The sequence below is a fragment of the Vicugna pacos genome, chromosome 5 (assembly GCF_048564905.1).
Source record: "Vicugna pacos chromosome 5, VicPac4, whole genome shotgun sequence".
Lineage (NCBI taxonomy): Eukaryota > Metazoa > Chordata > Mammalia > Artiodactyla > Camelidae > Vicugna > Vicugna pacos.
This window is the reverse complement of record NC_132991.1, coordinates 20,059,000-20,082,884: the sequence shown is the minus strand read 5'-3', so window position 1 is coordinate 20,082,884 and position 23,885 is coordinate 20,059,000. Positions and strand designations below refer to the sequence as shown.

General features: G+C 34.7%; 1 protein-coding gene across 1 annotated transcript in view; it reads left to right on the top strand.

Moving 5' to 3' along the window:
• The window catches only part of LOC102544705 (low-density lipoprotein receptor-related protein 1B), a 316,032-nt gene that overhangs the window by 204,791 nt on the left and 87,356 nt on the right, over nt 1–23,885 (top strand). Inside the window, exons 34-40 of the mRNA XM_072962065.1 lie at nt 1,906–2,031; nt 2,769–2,906; nt 4,208–4,342; nt 7,465–7,584; nt 9,209–9,450; nt 20,284–20,507; nt 21,557–21,663. Coding sequence (XP_072818166.1) covers nt 1,906–2,031; nt 2,769–2,906; nt 4,208–4,342; nt 7,465–7,584; nt 9,209–9,450; nt 20,284–20,507; nt 21,557–21,663 — 1,092 coding nt within the window. The remainder of the gene's footprint in view (nt 1–1,905; nt 2,032–2,768; nt 2,907–4,207; nt 4,343–7,464; nt 7,585–9,208; nt 9,451–20,283; nt 20,508–21,556; nt 21,664–23,885) is intronic.

Sequence of the window (23,885 nt, the reverse complement as noted above, 5' to 3'; positions counted from 1 at the left end):
ATTGGCTGAACTAAGATACATTTGTTGAAATCCACCAAAGTCCACAACTTTCTGCAAGAATGGGTGGCCCAGTGGATTAGAGTAAAAGGACACTGACTATGAGAAATTCAGGAAGCTGAAAGTGAAGTTATTGGCTGGTTTGCTCATGTGGATGTTGATGTCACCTAGGATGCTGGAATGACTTAGATGGGGAGAAATAGCTGTGAGGGAAGGTGCGACAGTCTTCAGTGAATTCGGAGGGGGTGATGTTTATAAGGTTGGTAAGAAATAGAAATAAGAAAAAAGTATAATCAAATGCCTGGCCCTCAAAGTAACAATTTTTATTTTTAATATTATATTTTTTAATTTGAAGCTGAAAGTATAGTAGCAAAGGACTGGAAGTTGTAGTAGGAAACTATGATGTCTTCAAACATGGGATAACATGAGGCTTGAGCAATTTTAGAGGCATTCCTGAAAAACCTAAAGGGGAGGAACTATGCTTAGAGTGGGAACCAGATTTTAATTAAAGCAAGGAAGTCAGGTAAGAAGGAATATGGCATTTTAAGGAGCTAATAACATGGTACTGGCAGAACACCAAGAGTGACAAGGGATGAGTCTGTAGGAGCAGCGTGGACAAGATGACGATAAGTCGATTGTGCCATGTGAAGTAACTTAAATTTTATTCTGAAAGTGATAAATAACAATGGAAGAAATGGTCAGATAATGTGTTAGGTTGTCTGTTCTGGTGGCTTTTGGATGATTTTAGGGTGGGCAATAAATCTGAGACATTAAGGATTCTACTGAAGTCACCTCTGGAAGACATAATGAAGAGCTACTGAGGTTGTAACTGGTACACATGGAGGCAAGAAGAAGAAGGCAAGGCTTAGGACAATACCAGCTGGACTTGTTGACTAATTAGAATTGAAACCTAATAAGAGGAATGCATTTAGGATATCCCAGACTTGTGGCTGTGATGTGCCACTAACTGAATGATGGAAGTAAGACAGAGCTTATGTATGAGGAGAAGGGGGTCAGGGAAAGATGATAAAGAATTGAGCTTTGAACTTGCTGCATTTTAAATTCCCAAGGGAATGTCCTATAATTAATTGAGATGTTAGAATTAGCAAATTGAAAGTCTTCAGGGCAGAGTGTCAGGTAAATCCATGAGAATTAGAATATCTAAGCAGAGAATTCAAGAGCATATTTCACATGTGGGGATGAAAAGACAGTAGAGATGTTTCCTGGTTCAGGGGTGGATGTCTTCAGATTAAGTAGCGATGAAAAGGACAAGTGTAAAACTCCCTGACATTCATTGTTTGTTTAAGTCTGTCTCTCTCTCTCTCTGTCTCTCACATATACACACACACACACACATAAATACATGTTAAAAATGAATAACTAAGGTTACCTTATGTGCCTTAGATACATATCTACCCAGTTGTTTACAGAGACAGAGTAAGAAACATAGCTGTATTTGGGGGTGTGGGATTTTTTTCTGAATGACCTATTTTCAGTTTTGGATCTGTAACATACACTTTCTTGAGCTCTATTCTGTGTGAAATTGCCCTTTCAGATAGCTAAATTTTGCCATGTTGTGTAAACCATAGGCATAAATTAATTTGGTACACCAAGTGCAGTCAGCTAAGATAAGGCATCTGGAAATAAGACCATGAGTTCTGGCTCCTTTTCTTCCTTCATTCAGCATTTCAGCTGTGCGCTCTTCTCTGTAGTGTAAATAACTAGAATGTAACTTCTATTATCACACATTTTTCTAGTATCTACATGTAGGCAATTTCCATAACAAAAGATATTCCAAAAAGTTAGATTATGGATTTGAAAAGGAAAAAAAAAAGGAAGACAAAAGAAGGATGGTTCTTCATAAGTCAGTGTATCCAAAGGAGCTGCTTTGGTTTTTCTTTTTTTCAGTCAAATTTCTTTGCCCACCCACAAGACCTCACAGATGCCGAAATAACAGAATATGCCTGCAGCCTGAGCAAATGTGCAATGGAATTGATGACTGTGGGGACAACTCGGATGAAGATCCCTGTGGTGGTAAATCCATTTAATGTGAAATAATTGATTCAGTGACAGCTACAGATAATATAATGATTTTACAGCTCAAAAAATTCTTTAAAGTATTTTCATGTGGCACGTCTGGGGGTATTTTTTTCAGGCACTTGATTTTTCTGACTGGGTATGTAAATAATTCATTAGCACTTCATTTGCATAGTAGAGCTATGCAACCTGGTATCCAGAGTCTCTCCAAGTCTGTGAATCTCCATTGATTATAGGGACTTTATTCCAGAAAGTACTGCATGAGAAAAACAACACAGTGGTTTAAAATATTCTGTTAATTTCTTGAGCAGAGAGAGTTTATATAGATTGTATGTACTGGATGCACAATCGCTTCTTCACAATTCAGAAATTAAAACTCAAAAAAGGCTTTAGTAAAATATGTGGCAAAACCATTTGGTGACAGACCCTGACTTGAACTGGCCTGAGGTAATGTAGTAGGAAACAACTATTTTAAGAAAATCTCTCTTAGGGTGAATATTCAAACATTTTCACGTGGAAATACAGTGCTATTTATTCTAGGGTAAATACCCTGTTGTTTTTTTTAAAATCCAAAATTTCAGGTTTTTTTTTTCTTTTGGCCCCAGGAGCTCCAAATAAAGGATTGTGGATCCATGATTTTGATAGTATTTAGCAAAATCTTGAACCTGTTATATGCTCAATGAATTTGTTTTGAGTCTGTGAAGCACTGATCATTTTTTTAAATAACTCTATAGGTAAGCATACATATAAAGCAAGACCTTGTAAAAAAGATGAGTTTACTTGCAGTAATAAAAAATGTATCCCCATGGACCTCCAGTGTGATCAACTTGATGACTGTGGAGATGGTTCAGATGAACAAGGCTGCAGAATAAGTGAGTTGGTTTCCTGTTAAAGTGCAGTGACACGCAGGTTCAATTTCTGCTTCAACATGACTAAAAATTCCTTTACTGCTGTGAGAAAAGATTGCTCTTCAAAACATGCTTAAGTAATACTTTTTTTTAAGCCTCTGCCAAAGCCAACTTTGAATATCACTTAAATTAATATCAGAAAGTATTAGGTAGGAAAGGTTGATTTTGCAGTGAGCACCCTTGTTGAAGCTGAAGTTGAGAACTCAGTGTCGATATACAGACTTTGATATTAGCAAAGAAATCTATATTCCTTAATATTTTATCTTACAAAATATAAATTTAATAGTTTCTGAATATTCGGTTCAATGATGGTAAAGGTCTTAATTATTTATTCAGTGTTTTAAAATCATAATCCATTGCTGATTCATTCTTAAAGAAGGCATCATTATTTAATTCATTGAGAGTGCTATGCTATTTGAGTTGTGAGACCTTGATTGTTAATAATTTTGTGTTTAATGTTTGATATCTGATTTTCCATAATAAGAAAAACAAACTTATGAACCTAAATTCAGATTACTTATGAAAGTCACAAAATAGGTCCAAATCTGGAGTTTTACATTTTTTCTCATTTATGCATAAGTTGTTCCTCACTGGATCATGAGGCAGTAGGCACCAGGATATGGCCACATATATCTCAATTGTGGTATAATTCCACTGGTGCATTTTAATTAACTATAAAATATTCAAGTCAGTGGGGATTAGTAATAGTTATAATTCTGATAATTAAGGTTCTCATATTCCTCAGTCATTTGATTTGTTCAAGTGAAATTGAGCTGATTCAATTGAGCTAAAATGTTTTCCTGAATTGGACATAAAGCAATGAAATTACAACTTACTATGCTGGAAATTACAAATAATACATAGTCTGTCCCAACCTGTATTGCAGCTCATGTGTACTTGAGCATGTCCCACACTCCTGTGTTGCTCCCTATATATGTACCCAGACTAAAACATGTTTAAGAACTGAGCGTTTAACCTCTTGCTTGAGTAGCATGGTGCTACCCTTGACTGAGTTCCTGAATACTAAGTTTAAGTTAGCAAAACAGTCTAGTCTAAACTATACTCAGTGTAAATGAGTTTGGTTTTCATCTGCTTCTACACCTTTATAGGAAACAAGAGCTTACATGGACAGAAGACCATAATCTGATACATTCAAAAAGAGTTATCTATGGAATAATAAATGTAATTTCAAATTAAGAAAAATAGTAAACTCCCGCTTCAGGAATTAGAATTATATTAGTTTTGATCATGTTTTAAAACCCTAGCTCCTGCTGAATATACCTGTGAAGATAACATGAATCCATGTGGAGATGATGCATATTGTAATCAAATAAAAACATCTGTTTTCTGTCGCTGTAAGCCTGGATTTCAGAGAAACATGAAAAACAGACAGTGTGAAGGTATAGTACGTTTCCTCAACAGCTTGCTCTTAAATCTTTAGGTTATAAAAGCCTCCCAAGGCTGCTAAATTGTGAGATGACAGGGGATTGATTTTCATCAGAATGGTGCGTGTCTGCGGGATACCGTTTTACTTATGAGAGTGAAAGTCCCTGGGGTCAAGAGCCTGCTTGTTTGTACTGCTAAGCTAACCATTGCTGAGGCTTACAAAACCTTTTCTGTAGAGCAGATTCAGACCTGCAGGAATTTCAGTTGTATTGTTACAATCCTGTTTTGAAATGCAAATAACAAAATTGCTGGTTCAGAAACTATTGAAGAATTAGAGGCACTTTGTGAAAGAACATGTTTATGATGACCCATTTCTCTTGAGTTGCGGCATCTGCAACACTGCAGAAGGGAATTCGCGTTCAGAGAATTGTGGGCTTTTGTCCTAACGCCACGTCTTAAACAGTGCTTTGTACTACCAAGAGTGTCTTCTAAAATTCAAAGACAGGATTTAAATAAATCTCTGTCAACTTACTTGGGATCATTTAAAAACTGAATATGTAGGAGAGCCAGAATCTCATAGTAAGAAATATCTAAGTATAATTTACATCAGGGCTCTCACTATAGAGCTGTGAAATACAGACCTATATGCACTTTCTGCCGGTTTCTTCACTAAAATTGATAATATTGTGGTTAAAGCCAAACCTAAATTGTCTAAGTCTGGCTTGCCCAGGGTAAATTCAAGTCATAAAATGCTTTCACCTACCAGCTTCCCTCTTTATTGTCTCTTTATGTTATCCTTGGGTAAATAAAAGTAATTTTATATTGTATCAATCAAAATGGAATTACTAAAATTAATTACACTTATGCAAAGGGGAAAAAATTACAGTCATGTTCACATGTATATTCTGAGTTATATACTTGTTTGGATTATTCATGACATTTTATTTCTCCATTAAAATAGAACACTGAAAACTGGCAACTTAAGTTTTCTGTTTTAGTAAAAAAGAAAATTATTTCTCAAGACTAGATTATTTCTTCTTTCCTAGACGCTTTCTGTCAGTTGTATACACACATAGACATACATGTAATCTCTTCAAGATTTTACTTTCAAATAATATTAATTTTCTGGTGCTTTTTGTGAATAGTGGGCTTTGTTTCCTATATATACTTACTAAAGTTAGAAATTCTGTTCTTGAACTTTTCTTCGATTTTAGTTATATTCCATGGCAAATATAACCTGCAAGCTACATTCTTCATTTAAATTGCTATGAATCCAGTATTTTTGTAGTGTAAATGAGTAAGTTCTGGACTCTAATAAAATTTGTCTTCATTTAATAAATGAAGTTTTGATAATAAAAAAAAAGCATTTTGACTTGTGGAGAAGGAGAAAGATATTACCTTGATTTATAATCCAAAGAATTTAAATTTTTGTGTTTTTTCTGTAGGTAGCTCAAAAAGAGCATAAGTAACCACTGTTTGATGTTCAAGCCAAAACACTTCAATTAAAATGTCTGAAGGGAAGAAAAATGTAAGGGAACAACAATCAAGAAATAGAAATTAATTAATAGTTGTATGTCAGGCACTGTTCTAGGTACTGGACACATGTGAGATTCCTCCATCCTCTTCAAAAGCTCCCGGCCCAGGAATTATTAGAAAGATGAAGAGAAAATGGTGACTCTGGCCAGTACAGTGCCATGTGAGGGAGCTGAGACTTTATCAGATTGTACAGATTTTTGCTTATTTTGGTTCCATCTTAAAGAGGAACCACAGTAACAAATAATTCCCTGTTCAAAGTTATAGGAGCCAAAGCAAACAAAATTATTGTAATACTGTGTTTGATGGCTAAGTATTGATAAGATGTATTTTACTTATCCCTGGTACAGTATTTGTTAGCAAGTAAATACAATATTCTTTATCTCTTTACCTGACATTTCAGTCAAATGCAGAATGGAACTCATGACTGTGCTTAAATTCACCTCGGGCAAAGTATCATAGTAGAGACAATGGAATCAGGAAGCCTGAGTTTGAGCCTTGGCATTGTCATTGGCAAGTGTCACTGGGAAAGTCCTTATCTCTACCACTGAGGCTTCAGAACACTGCTGAGCGCCAAACAAAAGATAATCACTACTGCTGTGTTTATCCTTAAATTCCTCTAATTCAAGGGAAGGATTTATCTCACAGATTTACTATGTAATTTGGGCAACTCTAAGTGATAAAAGGGGCAGAGGAATTATGCTGGTTGAAAGCAGAAGGAGAGGAGGTAACAAATAAGAAAGTAGATAATTCACCAGAATCACCTGGCCTCAGTCCTTGCCTTGCTTAAAACTTTGAAATATGAAGCAGCTGCTAAGCCAAAGAATTTATTTCTTACTTATGATTTATATATATATATAGACTTTGAGGATTTTGTTGTTGTTTGTTTGCTTGTTTAATTCACTTGGCCCTTCTTCTTAACTAAGTCACTTTGTATATTTGAAGCCAGAAGTGTGTTAGAGGTATATTTATATCTTCATTCTTTGCCAGGCATTGAGCAAAATGCTGGCAATAAAAAAAAAGTGAATAAACATTGATCTATGATCTCAAGGGACTGACAGTCCATTAGGTGATGTAAATATGTGACCACATATATGAAATCGAGTATGAAAAATTCTGTAAGAGAGAAGCTCCAAGATAGCAAAGAATGGAGAAGCTATGAGATGGGTAATTGCTGCTGTACACTGGCAGAGACCATGGAAGACTTCACTTCCGGTGAATCTTGAAAGATGAATAGAAATTCTTTGTGTGAAGATGAGCAAGGGCATTATAGGACACAGGAATAGCATATGACATGTGCAAAGGAACAGAGGCAGGTAATCAAAAAACCTCAACGGGGGTTTATTTGAGCGAATGAAAATACAAGGGAAGGAATAAATTGGAAGCACAAACAATCGAGTCCTAGTGAAACTATTGTAAGAAAGTTGTTACAGCCAGAAAGCATTACATAGCAAGTCAAAGACTTAAGAGTTTGAAAAGACAGTGAAAGAAATAGGGATAAGAAGTTGAAGGAAGAAAAACAAACATGTCTTTTTTGGCCTGAGGAAGAATGAAAGTGCTCACTGTGGGTATGATGATGTTATTTTGAACTCTTCTTTTCTAGACCTTAATGAATGTTTGGTGTTTGGCACATGTTCCCACCAATGTATAAACATGGAAGGATCATATAAATGTGTGTGTGACCAGAATTTTCAAGAAAGAAATAACACCTGCATTGCAAAAGGTAAGATTATATAACCATTTTTTAAAATGTTATTATAATTTTGCTATAAACATCTTATGAGGGAAAAAAATGTTTCCTATTGCATTTGAGCAATGACTTCATGCCTGAAAATACGAAATAAATCTGTTTTTAATACTGATTAATTTGGGCAATTTTTTGTTATCATTCTTAATTAAACTAATCTGGGAAAGTTTATAGACCTGATTGTCAAATACATGGCTACTGTTAAAATCACTTTTGTGTTTGAAGCAATTTGTGAGAAGGGGTAAAAGTTTAAAAGCCAATGTGCCAGAATATGAGATATCTTTCTTTTTGACCTGCTCTCAGTGTACTTGAGAAATCATTGCACCACTGGGATAACAGTAACAGATTAGATTAAAGTTTAGCTTTATAAGAAGAATGGAATTTTAAATAAGAATGTAAAATAAAATTATGTTTTCAAATTCAGACCTTCTCCACTTATGAATATCGTTTTTTAAAAAATTAAATGACGTATATATTTGAGCTTTTGTAGATGGATTTTAATGCTCTTATGATTTTACTAAATAATGTTGTAATTTAAATATTGTTAGCTACAGGCCATGATTAACCATGTTAATAAGACACTTATTACAAGAAGAAAGCAACATGTTATAGTGAATCAAGGGTGGGCTATGGAGTTAGATAAATTTGTCTGAATCCCAGCATTGCACCTTTCTGACTGTGTGACTTCAGGGAAGTTACTAAAATCTTTAAGCCACAGTTCCTCATCTGTGAAATGGGAGAACTAATCCCTACTTTCCATGGTTGTCAGAAGAGGAGATAAATTGTCAAAGGCTTAACACAGCCCTTATCACATAGTAAACATTCACTAAGTGAAAGCTGTTGAAACTGTAAAGCTGAACCACAACTCGTGTTATTTTTTTTAATTTGCAGATACTGTATATACAATTCAGTCTTTCTTTATGGTTTCATTATTATTTTAATTAATATTTGCAGGATTCACTTTAGGGTTTTATTTGTCCTGGTATGCAAATGACATCAGAATTGTATTGTGCTGTCAAAACTTCAGGCTAGACGATTCCAATTAGCAAGATTCTAGAAAATATTGAGATTATGGCACTTTAATGTAATAAATACTGATATCTTAGTATAATAAAAACAAAGGAACATTTGAGATATATGAATATTAGAAGAAGACTCTTCATCTTGTAATTTTTATTTCGTAGCCTAGGGTAACAGTCACTCAAGGACATAAACCAAATGCTCAGAAGTGTCTGAGGCTTAATGAGTGTGTTACATGGTATCTGAATATTCAAATAAAAAGCATTGAATCATAAGGTATTGCAACTTACAAAATAGTAATCCCTCTTCATAAAAAGGGTAACTACTACAAATACCTAATTACTAGCCATAAGGGAAGCTTTGACTTAGGAAAACCTGCATTAATAACTCTTAGAAGTGTTTAGGGACATGTGTTTTAGAAATGTTGTGAAGACAAAAAGATGGAATAAATTTGGTTTAGTTTTATTGAGCAAGGAACTGTGTTAAGAATAACAAGTCAAGATAATTTAAAAGTACAATCATTGCTTTTACATTAGTTGAAATTTACTTTATTTTTGTATTTTATTATAATAATCTCCAGGCTCTGAAGATCAAGTTCTCTACATTGCTAATGACACTGATATCCTGGGTTTTATATATCCATTCAACTACAGTGGCGATCATCAACAAATTTCTCATATTGAACATAATTCAAGGATAACAGGGATGGATGTATATTATCAAAGAGATATGATTATTTGGAGTACTCAGTTTAATCCAGGCGGAATTTTCTACAAAAGGATCCATGGCAGAGAAAAAAGGCAAGCAAACAGTGGCTTGATTGTAAGTAAATAAAATTGAATATTTGAAGGTTCATACCTTCCTACTTCCCTGTTTTTTTTTATTATCTATCAAACACAGTATCTGATTATAAGTAGTAATAGACATATTCAGCAATTCCTCCAGGTATTCTTCCTATATAGAGACAGAACGTTTCCCTACTCATTCTCATGGCTGCATATAATTTATTTTAATTGCATGATATTAGGTTTTTCCTTCAATACATTTGCCTTAGTTATATAAGAATGTTAATTAATAATACCTAACATTTCTACCACATTTTATATTTTATAGTAGTTAACAATATAATGTGAATGTGAGGGGTTTTTTTATTCCATCATATTGGGAACCATCACTTTGTTTTTACATTAGAAAATGAACTGTCAAAAATATGCAGGGAAAATGGTTTCATTTTTAACAATATCAGAAATATACTTCTCTTCTAGGGTGAGAGATCAACTCAAAAGTGTAAGCATTTCTTCTGACTCCTAATAACTGTACCTTATAGAACATCCAAAATAGAACAGTATTGTTTGCTGGTATATGACAGACATGTTGATTTTCATGGTTATTCCTTCTGACAAAAATAAACTAGAACATTTGTTTCGATTTGTGGTGGTGGTCTATCCTTTTTTGTTTTAGAGCACGTCAGTTTATTGTGTATTTTATATTTTGAAGTAACCTGGCAGAGAAATGACAGATAAATACTTATTTTGAGTGGACCGGGTCCATTCCCAGAAAGTCAAGTGCTCGCACAGTAGGATGAAACTAAAGCTTTGTGTTTGAAGAGAATCACAGATACCTATCTGGAAGTCCTCACTACCTTTTGCAGTGGTATCTACCATGAAGATTTGAACTACACGAATATCATTTAATAGAAATCTGGAAAACTATTTTTTATCAGCCGAAGATAGCAATAAGCTGGTTTTCAAAGAAGCTAGGTTAGATTTGAAAGTCACGTTCAATTAAATTCACTGTGAGTAAAACTCCGTATCTATCAGAGTTTTCTTTTTAACTCCTCCCCCACCGAACCCAGTGTTATACAATAGCTCCGGTTCTATTAAGGATAGTTCTGGACAGAGTTGAGAAATTTGGTAGATCACTTTGCCCTCCTTCAGTCAAATATAATCCCCTTCCTATCAGACCAGAAGACTGACTCAGTTTTGGCTAGCTTTAGCTTTCTTTATCTCTAAAACAGAAGTCTGCTTTGCAAAAACATTGTTCCTATGGTACAGTCTCATATGTTATTAATGAAGTGATAAAGAGCATATATTGTGCAGTTACACTACCTGGGTTTTAATCTTGTTTCTGTTGCTTACTAGCCTCTTAGCTTCTCTGTACTCTCCATGACATGAAGCTTTAGTGAGGAATACACACGAACATACAAACACACACACACATGCTATATTTATATTAGTGCCAGATAGTTCTTGGCCCCTAATAAGCACTGCAGAGGTTAACAGGATGATGATGATAATGATGATGATGTTGGTGATGATGACAGTGATGTTGTTGACGACAACTGGCAACATGTTCTTCTCTAAAATGTGCTTTCTCATATTAAAAATTAATTGCAGCTTACACTTACCTGAATTTGATAGTTGCTAAAAATAGCTTTCTTTTTGACAGAATTTCTCAGTGACAATTATTTGATAATTTTTTTAGCTTTGTCCTTAGGGAAACTGATAAAAATAACCAATAGCCTCTAATGAACGGAGTTGATTGTAGGTCAGAAGCCAAATTTGTCTGTTAGCTAAATTTTTATTCTTATGCACACCAATATAGTGTGCACATTTTATTTGTATATAATATTTATGTATTTATTTACATTTATATATTTTACATATTTTAATTTTATTTATGTGGTATAGAGTCTTTCATAATCGATGAAAAGTTATTGATTAGCCTTTATCTAATAGGATTTGAAACTCCATTACTCTTCTAATGATAGTAATTAGATGCACTGTATAATCTAGATTTTGTTTGTTTGTTTGTTTGTTTGTTTTTCTCTCTTCTTAGACCTATCCATGACTAACAGTATTCACTAGGAAGAAAAGTGGGTAGCAGAAGGGTACATTTTCTAGAAGCCCGTCATAGCTAACTAAATGTCTTAATTATAATATACAATTTAGAACCTCTGAGCCATGAGTTTTAGCACCATGTTCTGAGTCATTAACCATTCCATGGAAATTCCAACCAACGTATTAGTAACAAAAAATACTTAAGGCTACACTGATAAGAGCAATTATTTAACTTTTCTTCTTAAACATTTTTGTAATCCTGATAGTTCAGTACTATAAATATGGAATAAATCCTTTCTTACCACCTTAATTTAATGAGCAGTGTGAGTTCTAGATTGATTAAATGGCTTATCTATGGCCATGCAGCTGTAACGTGACACAATGAAGACTTGAACTTGAGATACCTGCTACATCTCTGAGTCTCAGCGTACTCGTCTGAAAAACTACTGTATAGGAAGTAGTTTCTAAAGTCCCTTCCAGATAGTAAATATGTATGATTTCCAAAAATATATTGTGACATAGTTTATATCTATCTGGTGATTACCTGGACAATTTGTATTCAATCCTCTGAAATCCATTTTGTGTATAAAGGGTTGACTTTTTTTACCCTTATGAATTTCTCTGCCATGTATTGTATTTGTTCTTCTAACAGTCACCAGCTAGTTATTCATTAGTTTAATGAACATGCAATCTATTTCACATAAGTTTTGACACAAATATTAAATGATACTGACCTGAGAATTCCCCACTCCTCAGAAAAAGAAACTCCAGATTTTTCCCTAAGCTGAATATGGTACATTGATTTCTATCTCTGAATTGATAGGTGAAAGTCAGAAAAATACACAAATCAAACTCTGGATACTTTAGTTATAACCTCATGATCAGTGAACCCAATGGAAGGAGTTATCCATGCAATAGGATGTCTTGAAAGCATATTCACAGATACTGAAAACACTGGGATGTTTTCATTTCAGTAAAGGACAGAAAATATGTTATATCAGAAATCAGAAGAATATTGCTCAGACAACTAAATGTTAACTGAAGTCCATTCTAAAGGAAGGTAATTTTTAATATGATCTTTTTTTAGAAATCATGAAGGGAATTCTCTTCTGTAATCTGTGAAAATGGTTGGAATAGTAATAAGGAGTGCAAATTTAAATTTCAAATGCAGACTAAGTTATTTATAGATAGAAATGCTTATGATTTTCTACCCCCCCGGGCTATACAAAATGGATAGATTTTTTTTCCTTTAAGGAAATTAAATAATTTAAAACTTAAAAGACTGACATGATTCATTCTATATGTAAAGCATAATGATATTTCTGAATTTGAATTTTAGTAGTCAGAACAGAATATGATAGCATCATGCAACAATTATACATACTTTCTGGCAATTTATCGTTTATAGTATGAAATACTGTACAGCAAAGCACATGATGGCAAGCACTATAAAGTAGGTCAATGCTTAGGAAAATGCAAATGATTTTTAATATGCAGATTAGATTTTTACCATTAAAGAACTAAATGTTCCTGAGCAAAACAAATGGTTCATCCCTGATCTGCCTGATTTTGAGAAGTGACTATGAGATGCCCTTTTTGGCATATTGTCTATTATGCAAAAGAGAATGTTCAGAATAAACATGTTTAAAATTTTATTCATTAATAATTATATCTTTTTCTCAAAAAGTTGATTAGACATTTTTTTTCCTGAAAAGCTTTTAACAGAATATTCAACTTTTTTTTCTTTAATAGGCTTCAGTTGTAATTGGAGTCCTAGCTCAAAACCTCATACCCAATATATGGGTCTGTGTGTACATCTTAAACACACACACACACACACACACGCACGCATGCACACACGCACACAGAGACACATGTGCACATAAATTTAAAGGTATTTGTATGTATCTGCACATAAATGTGTGTGTGTATACAAATTTTATCAAAAACTTCAAACTCTTGTTTTTAGACATTTGGGTAGTGGTAAAAACTGATCCTTTATATTTTTAATGTCTTTTCTTCATTATTATAAATTTATGGCAACCATTATAACTCGTTGAAACTGCCTATACTTTCTCAGCAAGAATACTTTTAAAACCGTTTGAGTTTATTCAAACCAGTCAACAACTAAAATAATTTATTATGATTACTTTGGAATAGGTCTAAACTATCCGATATTACATTATTGCCATTTTGTGGCTTGATTGTTGTAGATTGCATAAGACAGGCACTCAATAGCACATACTGATTTGAGTTAAACAGTTCTGGAAGAGTTGTAATCGCTATTCAAAATGTTACTGATCATAAATCTTAAAAGACTATACAAAACACATGATTCTATAGCTGATAGTACTCAGGAAGTTATTAATCAGAGTATATAGCATTTTAAGGTGAACCAGTCAGGTTTTATTCATTCCTACTCAAAGTTTTATTTCAAGAGTTCTGATGGTTTTAGGTTTGGTGTTGGGTTCTTGGGACACATTGAAGATAACAGAATCTTGTCCTCATGAAGTTTATATTCTATGGAATAAAGATGAAATCAAGTAATCTCATAAATAAATAAATACAAAAAAATTCCACTTTTAGAAAGTGTATTGAAAGAAAAAAAATGAACTAAGAGAGAAACACTTGAATGTTGTAGGTTTTGGGTAGGGTGATCAATAAAGGCACATTTGAAGAGAGGAGATATGAGCTAAGACCTGAAAGAGGTGAAGGAGGTAATGCCATTTTATTTATACCTACTAATGCAAGATCTTTCCTGAAATGTTCTCTTGGCCTAAAAGGTTCTTCAGCCAGATATCCTACATGACTCAATTCCTGAACTCTTTCAAGTTTTTGCTCAAATTGCTCAAACTTCTGAATGCATAACTTTGATAATTGCACTCTTTTGCCCTACTCCAATCTTGGGATCCTCAGTGCTCTACTCTTTTTCATTTCCATAGTACTTACCTTTTTTCACTGCCATATAATTTATTCATCTGTTATCTTTATTATCTGTTGTCTGCTTCAGCTTGCTATAGATAAGTTCCCAGATGGCAGGGTGTTTTGTTTTGCTTTTTCTATTTGACCACTACTGCAAGCCTAGCATATAGAACAGGGCCTGTCATAAAGTAGGTCCATTTTTTTTTCATTAGAAGCAATAAATGAACATCTTGGGTGTACATGACAGTAGCAATACTGATCTTCAAAGTTATCTTTTACAAGTTGTTCTTCTCATCCTTGGTATTCAATTCATTGCAAGTTTAAATATTTTTATCTCCAGATAAATCTTGTTTTTATCCACTTTTGTTTCACAAAAACCTAGGTTAAACTTTCACATTCTTCCTTCTAGAGTCCATTGAATAAGCCTCCTCTGAATTTCCTGTATCCACTTTTGGTCCCCAGATCCAAGCCATTCTTCCCACCATAGTTAAAATAATCTTAGAACATTAATCTCATCATCATAGCTTCCTACTTAGACCTTTCGAATGGATTTCCATTGAAAAATCATTGTTTTACAAGCCTCTCCCTGGTGCTTAGCCTCACCCCCCCACGCCCCTCCCATCTTGTCACAGGCCTATGAACATACACATATACAACAGCAAACACACATTTTTTTCAAGCTATAGATGAGTCATATTTCATTTACAAGAAGCAACTTCTCTTCAGAATCTTTATACACGCAATTTCCTCTGCTCCCCTCAATTATCCTTATGAATGAAAGCTCCTTTATTAAGAAGACATCACTTTCATTATTATTATGATCATTGAAATTGGTCTTGGTCTTATTTAGGCATTAGCAATCTCAGCCTGCATAACTTATTTCCAGGTCTTCCTAAAGGCCTAATTGAACTAACTGTTGTGGTTTGATAGTGCAGGGTCACAGAAAGATTGACTACCGTCTAAAGAATGTCAATTGTATGCCCAGAAAGTGGTCTACAAGGTGACCTCATTATTATTCCAGGTTCTGTTTAGACCTAGAAATTGAGTTTCTGGTTTACCTAGGGAGTAATGAAACAGCAGGAAACTAAATTTAATGAATCAGGCAAGAAAATTATGTATAAAACTCAACATTATGAATATGTACACACACACGCATATATATTCATAATTTGAATGACTTTGATGGATGAAAGACATTGAACTGTAAGATTCCAGTATCTTCTTAATTTTAAAGTTAGAATCCACGTAAAAGTTTTCTTTTAACTTAAAGGTTGTCCTCAACCTACCATTTTGCAGTCTCGACTTTTAGATAGCTCTGCATTACATCTCATTTGTGATGCTTGTTTATATTGTAAATATCAGAAGGCACCTTGCTTTCTTTATTCCAAATTATAGGGGAATAATGTCAATATTGGCCCCATAAGTACCCAAATTTTTTTCACTTACCTACTAATGGATGAAAATTCATAAGTAGCATCAGATACATCCTTAAGGCTATATAAAATATAGACTTACATAGAATGAATAATATTTAAGATGTTATATAATTTAGTGTTTAGCAGCTAAGGACATTTACTGATCATCTAATCCAAAGCCTGTATTTTTTAATGCTGCATCATTTATAAACTATTCTTAAACCAAGTTTCTGATTTGAAATTTTGTGTGCTTTATAGTCTTCCATGGTATCTTTTGTTTAGCTGATAGTGTGAAGAATGAAGGTTTTGAGAGTGGTTTTGCTTATTATGGAGTGTGGGTGTTAAATCATAAATAAGTTTAAAGAACACTGAGCATGTTTTTTAAAAATGATACAATCATGTATAATATTGACCCTGTCATCTAAAGACAAATTTAGTCCTTTCTGGAAATTGTCTGAGACTTACATACTTTTATTTGGTTTCCTTTTCCCCTAACAGGAGTTTGTGCCAGATTGACATGGCCCTAATGTAGATAAATATAGCCTTAAAATTATTCAGATTGAAGTACTCTTTTCTTGAGAATAGAGTTTCATCCCTGAAGTGGTTTTGGAACTCTTACATATTATAGCTCTAAATATAACTTTTTCTTGGTTCTTTTTGGATTTCTCCATTGCCATGTGAGCTTGATTGAAATAATAAATATCTAGATATTTTATACTATTACTAAGCCACAAAATTTAGTAATGTTCAGAGTTTATGTAGTCATTATTTTATTGTTACTGCCTGGTTTATGAGGATTTACTCTGATTCATATTTTGTGGACCAATATGTAAACAGGCTAATCATTTAGTGTGCCTCCCCACCCCCCACACACAAGCTCTTTAGCCTGTCTTTACATTATTGGTTTTTAATAGTATTAAATCAGGGGTTAATTAACTTTAGTAAAATGAACTGAATTTTCTTTTCTTAGATGTACACAAAGATGAAAAATCATGAATGAAATGTGACCCCTTTGATCTATCCTTGTGTTAACTATATTTTCTTAAAGCATAGTGTTAACTGTAGGAATTTTTGTTTAAACAAAGATGGTATTTCCATGGCTCACATGCTTGAATTCTCCTCTCACTTTCCACTTTCCTTGGTTGAAAACTCACGTCACCAGTGACATATCTTTAGTTTACTGAAGCTGGAAGTGTGACTGAGCCTTACAATCCACAGCTGTAAAGATTTAGTAGTTTAAAGCAGTAGCCTCTAATTTTGCTACAATCAAGCTGCCAATTTTTCTGTAAGATTTTAAGTGTTCCATTCATTCGACTAATATATCTCTATAAAGAAGAATGCCTCAGGCCTCAAAACTTTGGCTGTATTTGGAAAGCTTATTAGGAAAGAAATCATCTGTCTGGAGAAAGCAGTCGAAAAGTGCCTTCTACTTTGTGCAGCAGTATGAGCAATGCCCTTTGTCGTCTGCAGGCTCTGAAACATGGCATATTTCATTAGTGCCTCTCCTTCACTGGCCTCTCTGTCTAGTGTGCTGGCCAAGGGGGCAAATGAGACTTTCATATTTTCTTCGTATTTCCAGTCTGATGTGTTTAGTTCTTTTGTTTTCTTTCCAGTCTCTTTAGAGGCAAATGGCTTAACTTTCCTGCTTGCTTTTCATGTCAGACTCCTCCATTGCCAAGGACCTCAGTTTACGTTACCTGTCTCTTCCCACTTTTTAACATGTACCTGATTGATTTTGCACTTCTCCATAAATTGTCTGCACATTACACCAAGATCCAATAGTAATTTGCCTTTAACTCTCCAACCAACATCCATTCAATAGGAGAGCCCCTTTTATATGGCTAATTTTATTCACAGTTCTGGTCAAGCAGTGAGCAATACAAAGGGATTCTTTCTTTCCTATAGAACTCACTAGAAAGGTGGTTTCCTAATTTGACCAGCCATAGGTTCCTTTACAATAGGACCAGCCTGTTGCAGTCTTGTTGGTGGTCAGTTCTGCTCTTTTCAGTGTGAAGCACTATCGAGCATTCCATATGAGTCACTGAGAATGAACACCTAGTAGCATCTTTCCCCTGCTGCCCTTATTCTCCAAGAGTTCTCTTGTCACTGATGATTCATGACTTTAGGTTGAGTTTATTGGGTGGCCATCCTTTGCCCTGTGTTCTAACTGCTTTAGTTCACATTGGAACAACATTAGGGATTCCTTGATCAAGGAACCAGAGAATAACTGTATATAGATTTAAATGGCTCTATAACTCATCAATATCTCTTGTGCCTAACAGTGATAAGTAACCTTTTCCCCTTTCCTTATATGTCCTTCACTATAGTAATGTGACCTAAATTTAACATGTCCTTCTGGAATTCACTATTAATAGAATTTTCACCAGACAGCTTGCCTGAAAAAATCAAACTTCTGAATGTTTTATGATCATTAGGAATTTGGCTTCTTAATTGTCTGTAGTCCATCTTTAGAAATGTAGAATGGAAAGATAATCAGCCTTTTTTTTTTTGAGCATGAGTAAAGTAAAATGAAAATCTTAAATTTAACAAAGTGAAATATAGCACAAAATATGTCCTGTTTTAGCAAAGATACCATTCAGATAGAAAATCATGTATCTGTATTAACATCTGATAAAGGGAAAATAGGTATTTTTCTATGTTCATGCTAGATAACAGATTATCATCTTTTTTGCGTGCTAAAAGTTTGCTCTCAGTGTTAAAAAATGACAAATATGTTCCAGCAGGCTTTGCACAGGTTATTATGGTTATTTTCTCCCATTGTCTCTCATGGTTAAAAATTTATGACTTACACTGACATGCCCAGGCCATTTGTTGATCTATTTACTTTTAAATGCTGCCAAATCGGAAGAAAATACAGTTAATTTAAATGATACTGGAACACTTGAAAATGATTTTGTGGCTTGGCTAGGACAAGTCTCTATATTCTGCTCATTTATGAATATTATTTATATGGCATGTTTACAGCACATTGTATTGCAGAGTGCTTTTCATTTTACTTCAGTTAGCTATAAGACATCACTGGGTAGATGGATAGTATTTATCATTGCAGTTGAGAAATAGGTACTGTAAAACCTCATAATTTTAGTTTTAAACCAGTAGGCAAAAAATACTGATAATAAAGGTCCTTAGAAATTTCTATGGGTTCTGTGTCTAGTTCAAGCCATGTTTTCCTTTCTCTAGATCCTGGTAATCACACAGCAGGCAGTGACTTGCAATTCCTGTTTCTTGACATCACATGTTCTTTTTGAGAAGTTCAGTTTCTTCTCTTGTAATCCAAAGTCCACTCCTTTGTAAAATGTGTTCATGACTAAATCACACAAGAAACTGTCATGTGTTAAAAACTTGTATTTCCACTGGTTGCCAGGTCCTAACAATGCTCTTACACATTGAATACATGTCTAGTTATAATCACCTTCAAATAATTGTTTCTATTCTTGATATAATACCCCTGAGAACTCCTTCTCACTTTTGGTTATGCACAATAAACCTGACCATGTCAAATTAATTACTACACGAGTTCCTGCTCAAAGTGGTCAAGTTAAATGAAGGGCACAGAGCACACGTTATTTTCCTTGCTGTCTATTCCCAATGAACTCTCTTACCTATGTGTCACAGCCGTTCAGTAATACACTATTACACGGAAAATCCAGGCTCGGAGGTTTAGTATAAATGACGGAGATTGTAACTTTTGTCATAAGGCATTCAAATACAGTATCTCTCTAAGTGTGTGTATTTGTATTAATATTCTTTTTCAATTTTAATCACATGTATAGTAAGGATGCAGAGAAATTGGCGCTTTCTTAAATTGCTGAAACAAGTGAATATTGGTACTAACTCAAAAAAAAGTTCTAGCTGTATCTTTTCAAGCCAAAAGACATGTACAGGAAAATTCATGATTTTAATTGTAATGGCCTAAAATTGCAAATGATCCAAATAGATATTGCCAGTAAAATGTTAAACAAATTGATGTATATTCATAAAATATTACCCAGAAATAAAAGTAATTAATAACTGAAATGCCCAGCAATATGGATAAATTTCACAGACATGATGCTGAGTCAAAGATGTCAGAAATGGAAGAGTATGATTCCTTTTATCTAGATTTGCTTAAGCTGATCTATGGTGTTAGGCATTAGAACATGTTTACAGTAAGAGGACTCTAACTAGGAGAGGTTGCAGGTGAACCTTCTATAGTCCTGGAAATATTCTAGCAGGGTGGTAGTTAAAAAGGAGCAGTGACAGGAAAAACTCCAGGGAGTTGTACACTTAAGATTTGTGAAATTATACATCCATAAAACTTAAGAATAAAATGAAGTATGTCAGGTATTTTAAGAATCTATGTAACAATGAACACCTAGCCATGTTACTATGATTCCCACACAATGTCAGTGTATGGATATAGAAAACTCCACCAATTTGCTTTTGAAAATACTGTTTGTTGTTTTGCTTGCTTTTAGTGTCCTGAATTTAAAAGGCCCAGGGACATTGCAGTGGACTGGGTTGCCGGCAATGTTTATTGGACTGACCATTCCAGAATGCACTGGTTCAGTTACTACACTACTCACTGGACCAGCCTGAGGTTCTCTATCAACGTAGGGCAGCTGAGTGGCCCCAACTGCACCAGGCTCTTAACAAATATGGCTGGAGAACCCTACGCTATTGCTGTCAATCCTAAAAGAGGGTAGGTGATGATTGGTTATTTATATTTCTTGATAGGAGTATCCATTTTTAGAAACTGGCTGATCTGTGCTCTGTAGCGTTGTTTCTGCAGGAGTGTTCAACATGTAACAGATTCACAAGACTTCTGAAAATCTGTCTATTCCTGTGCAAAGGCGTGTCCTTTTCACACTAAATGGTAGAGCAAAATGTATTTTTTTCCTCAACAGTTGATACTTTATACATTTAGTGTATGTGTTTCTGTGTGCTTTCAGAATAAAGGAAGAGATGATTAAACATATAGCCACTATTCATCTAAAATTGAATTTTTGAGACATTAAATGTAATGTTAAACATGTTAAGTATAGATTATTAGTGGTTTTGGCTATATCTGATAATTTAAAAATGGAGGCATATGTATGAACGAATTTAAACAATTTAACAGAAGCCTCTCCCTTATTTTACTTGATTTTTTTTCCTTTCTTTATTTTTTATTTATAAGCAATGACCGAAAATGGAATAGGAAAGTGTTGAATAAAAGTCCTAATCACCCAATAAAGTGGATCATTGGATCCAGAGTAAAAAGAGGCAAATGTAATTTACTCACTAGAATTGTGCAGTGTGGCATCTTGTAAGTGAGAAAACTATTTCTGTCTGAGAAAATAGTTACTTTATCGAAAAAAGAAAGCATTTATTGATGTATCCTCCATAATAAAATGAATATTCTGTCACAACAAGTAGATAGTTTCAAGTGTTAGAAATATTTTTCTTCTCAAATTTAAAGGAAATTTTCAAAACTGAACTTTAGATATCAACTAGTGAACTACATACAGTGTATCCTGCTAAACAGTGGCTCTCAAATTTTAGGGGATGGGTAAGACTGTTTAAAATGATTCCTGGGGCCCTCTCTTACAGGAGCTCACTCTGTAGGTTTAGAGTTGGGTCCAGAAATCTGCTTTTTCAGGGACTCTAAGGTGATTCTGATACACCTGGTCTGAAGAGATTCTGTTTTGGCGCAGAGCTGGGTTATAACAGCGCCATCACCAGGCTAACCGACTTGACCTGTCTCTTCAGGATGATGTACTGGACTGTTGTTGGGGACCACTCCCACATAGAAGAAGCAGCCATGGACGGTACTCTGAGAAGAATTTTGGTGCAAAAGAACTTACAGAGACCCACAGGTATAATATGTTTCCCACGCAGCCTGAAGTGTGAAGCATTATGCTACGTATAATAGCGTTGCCATTCTTTCTAGTTTCGTTGATAATATAATCCTTTTTACAAGCAGATAAAATAATTTATAGTATGACTTTACAAAAGTCATTAACATTTCATGCCGTATTTTCCCTACTTGAAAGTCAGGTCCTTTTCATACTGCCAGTGATATTATGGGAATATTATTTGAAAATTACCTAAGTTATAAGGCTATTAGTAGAATTTCACCTGCATGAAATTTTGACAGTTTATAGCACTGTATTAGGGTATTTTTACAGCTACACGTTAATGATATTAGACTACATGGTAATATTCTTGGAGGATAAGACAATAAATGGACAGAGAGGTGAGAAAATATAAATAATTTTTGTGAAAGACATTCACAGCTCTTTTCAACCTGGCTTTAATCTCCCTTCCAGCCACGTCACCTAAACCACCACTCCACACCAGGACCACTCAGGAGCTCAGGGCTTTCTCTGCAGCCCTGTTCTTTCGCCCATGCCATTTTCCTTTCAGATCGCCCTTCTAGAATGCCCACCCAACTTTTGTGCATCTTACTGATCTCATAAGGTCTAAATTGATTACTTATTTTCACACCACAGACGCCTTATAAATTTTGTGCATCTCCTCCACCCCGTACATCCCCATCAAAAGGAGAGAATACATTTTCTATAGCATATAGTATTTAGCAATTATGTTTGTTGTCTCTTTCATAGCTGAAACTTTATACTTGCCACTTAACGTATTTATTGCTTGTAATGTGCTTTCTGCCTTTTCCTCCAATTAGATTGTTTTCACTCTTATAGAAAGGAGCAATCCTTGGAATTTAGTTTATTTATGTAAGTGTCTCTATTCAGTAATTTAACAGTTCCTAATTAAACACTCCCCTGGTACCAGAAATTGTTCCAGGTGCTGAAGGAACAAAATCATGCTCCTGTGAAGAGAGTTTCAATTCTCTTGAAACTTACCTTCTCAAAGAAGATAGGATGTATAGGATACCTCATGTCAAGTAGTTATAAGAGCTATAGAGAAAAAAAATAAAGGATGGACAGTTATGGGGGTATTTTAGTTATGATGAGGAGAGGAGTCATGTCTAGATGTTGATATTTGAGAAAATAACTGAATAAAGAGAGATAGCAAGCTATGTGAATGTGAGGAAGAGCTTTCCAAGCAGAGAGAATGGCAAGTTAGGAGTTAGGGATGAGCTTAGCATGTGTGAAAAACAGCAATAATGTTATGACAGTGGGCCCTCCAAATTCATGGCAGGTTGAATCCACGAAACCCACAGATACCAAGGCTGGCCTGTACTATGCTGTTCTGTGTACTGTGCTCATAAAACGTGAGCATCTGCAGGTTTTTGTGTCCACAGGGGATCCTGCCACCAGCCTTCTGCAGATACCAATGGACTGCTGTATGCCTAGAAGCACATGAGTGATGCAGGAGAATGGTTAGGGTGGCAAGGTGACCAGGGGCAGATCATCTAGGACCTGGAACTCCGTGATAAGGACTGGATTCTATTCTAGTCTTAAGGGGAGCCATTGACGGGTATTGAGGAGAGTAGCATAATCTGCTCAAACACTATTTTATTTCTTAAAGAACTTGGTACTTCTTTTTCTAAATGTTTAACTATTTTTAGACTTACGAAAAGTTGCAAAATTAATAGGAACTTTAATGATATTAACATCTTACGTAGACATGGAATACGTCACCTGATTTTCATTTTAAGGACTGTCTGAGGAAGTAATATTTGGAATTGACAATTTCAGTATTATTAGGAGGGAGCCTAAGACAGGGATTCTTATGAAGTTTATTTATGACGGGAGTGCTATTCAGCAGACAAGTGTGAAAGATGGAGACAGAAAAGGAAACAGTCCCATAAGGCTATGTCTCGGATGAAGTCTGGCCTTGATTTGAATCAAAGGGTATGTACTTTGGAGAATAAGTCCCATGACAGGCAATGGGGTAAGCTTTTTGTGCGCCTCCTCAGTCACCGGTTGGCCTTTGGGCTTTAGATGTTCAGTCAAGGCAATTGGAGTCAGTTGAGCTCAATTCACTGAAGAAGGAGAGCCAGTGTGAGTCCTTAGCTCCCAAAACAACAACTGGGGGTGGGTACCCCTACCTAGTAAAGGAAATTTGGTCTGGACACTGTAACGTCTTCTACAGTTGGCCAAGTGAAAGGTGCATGTAT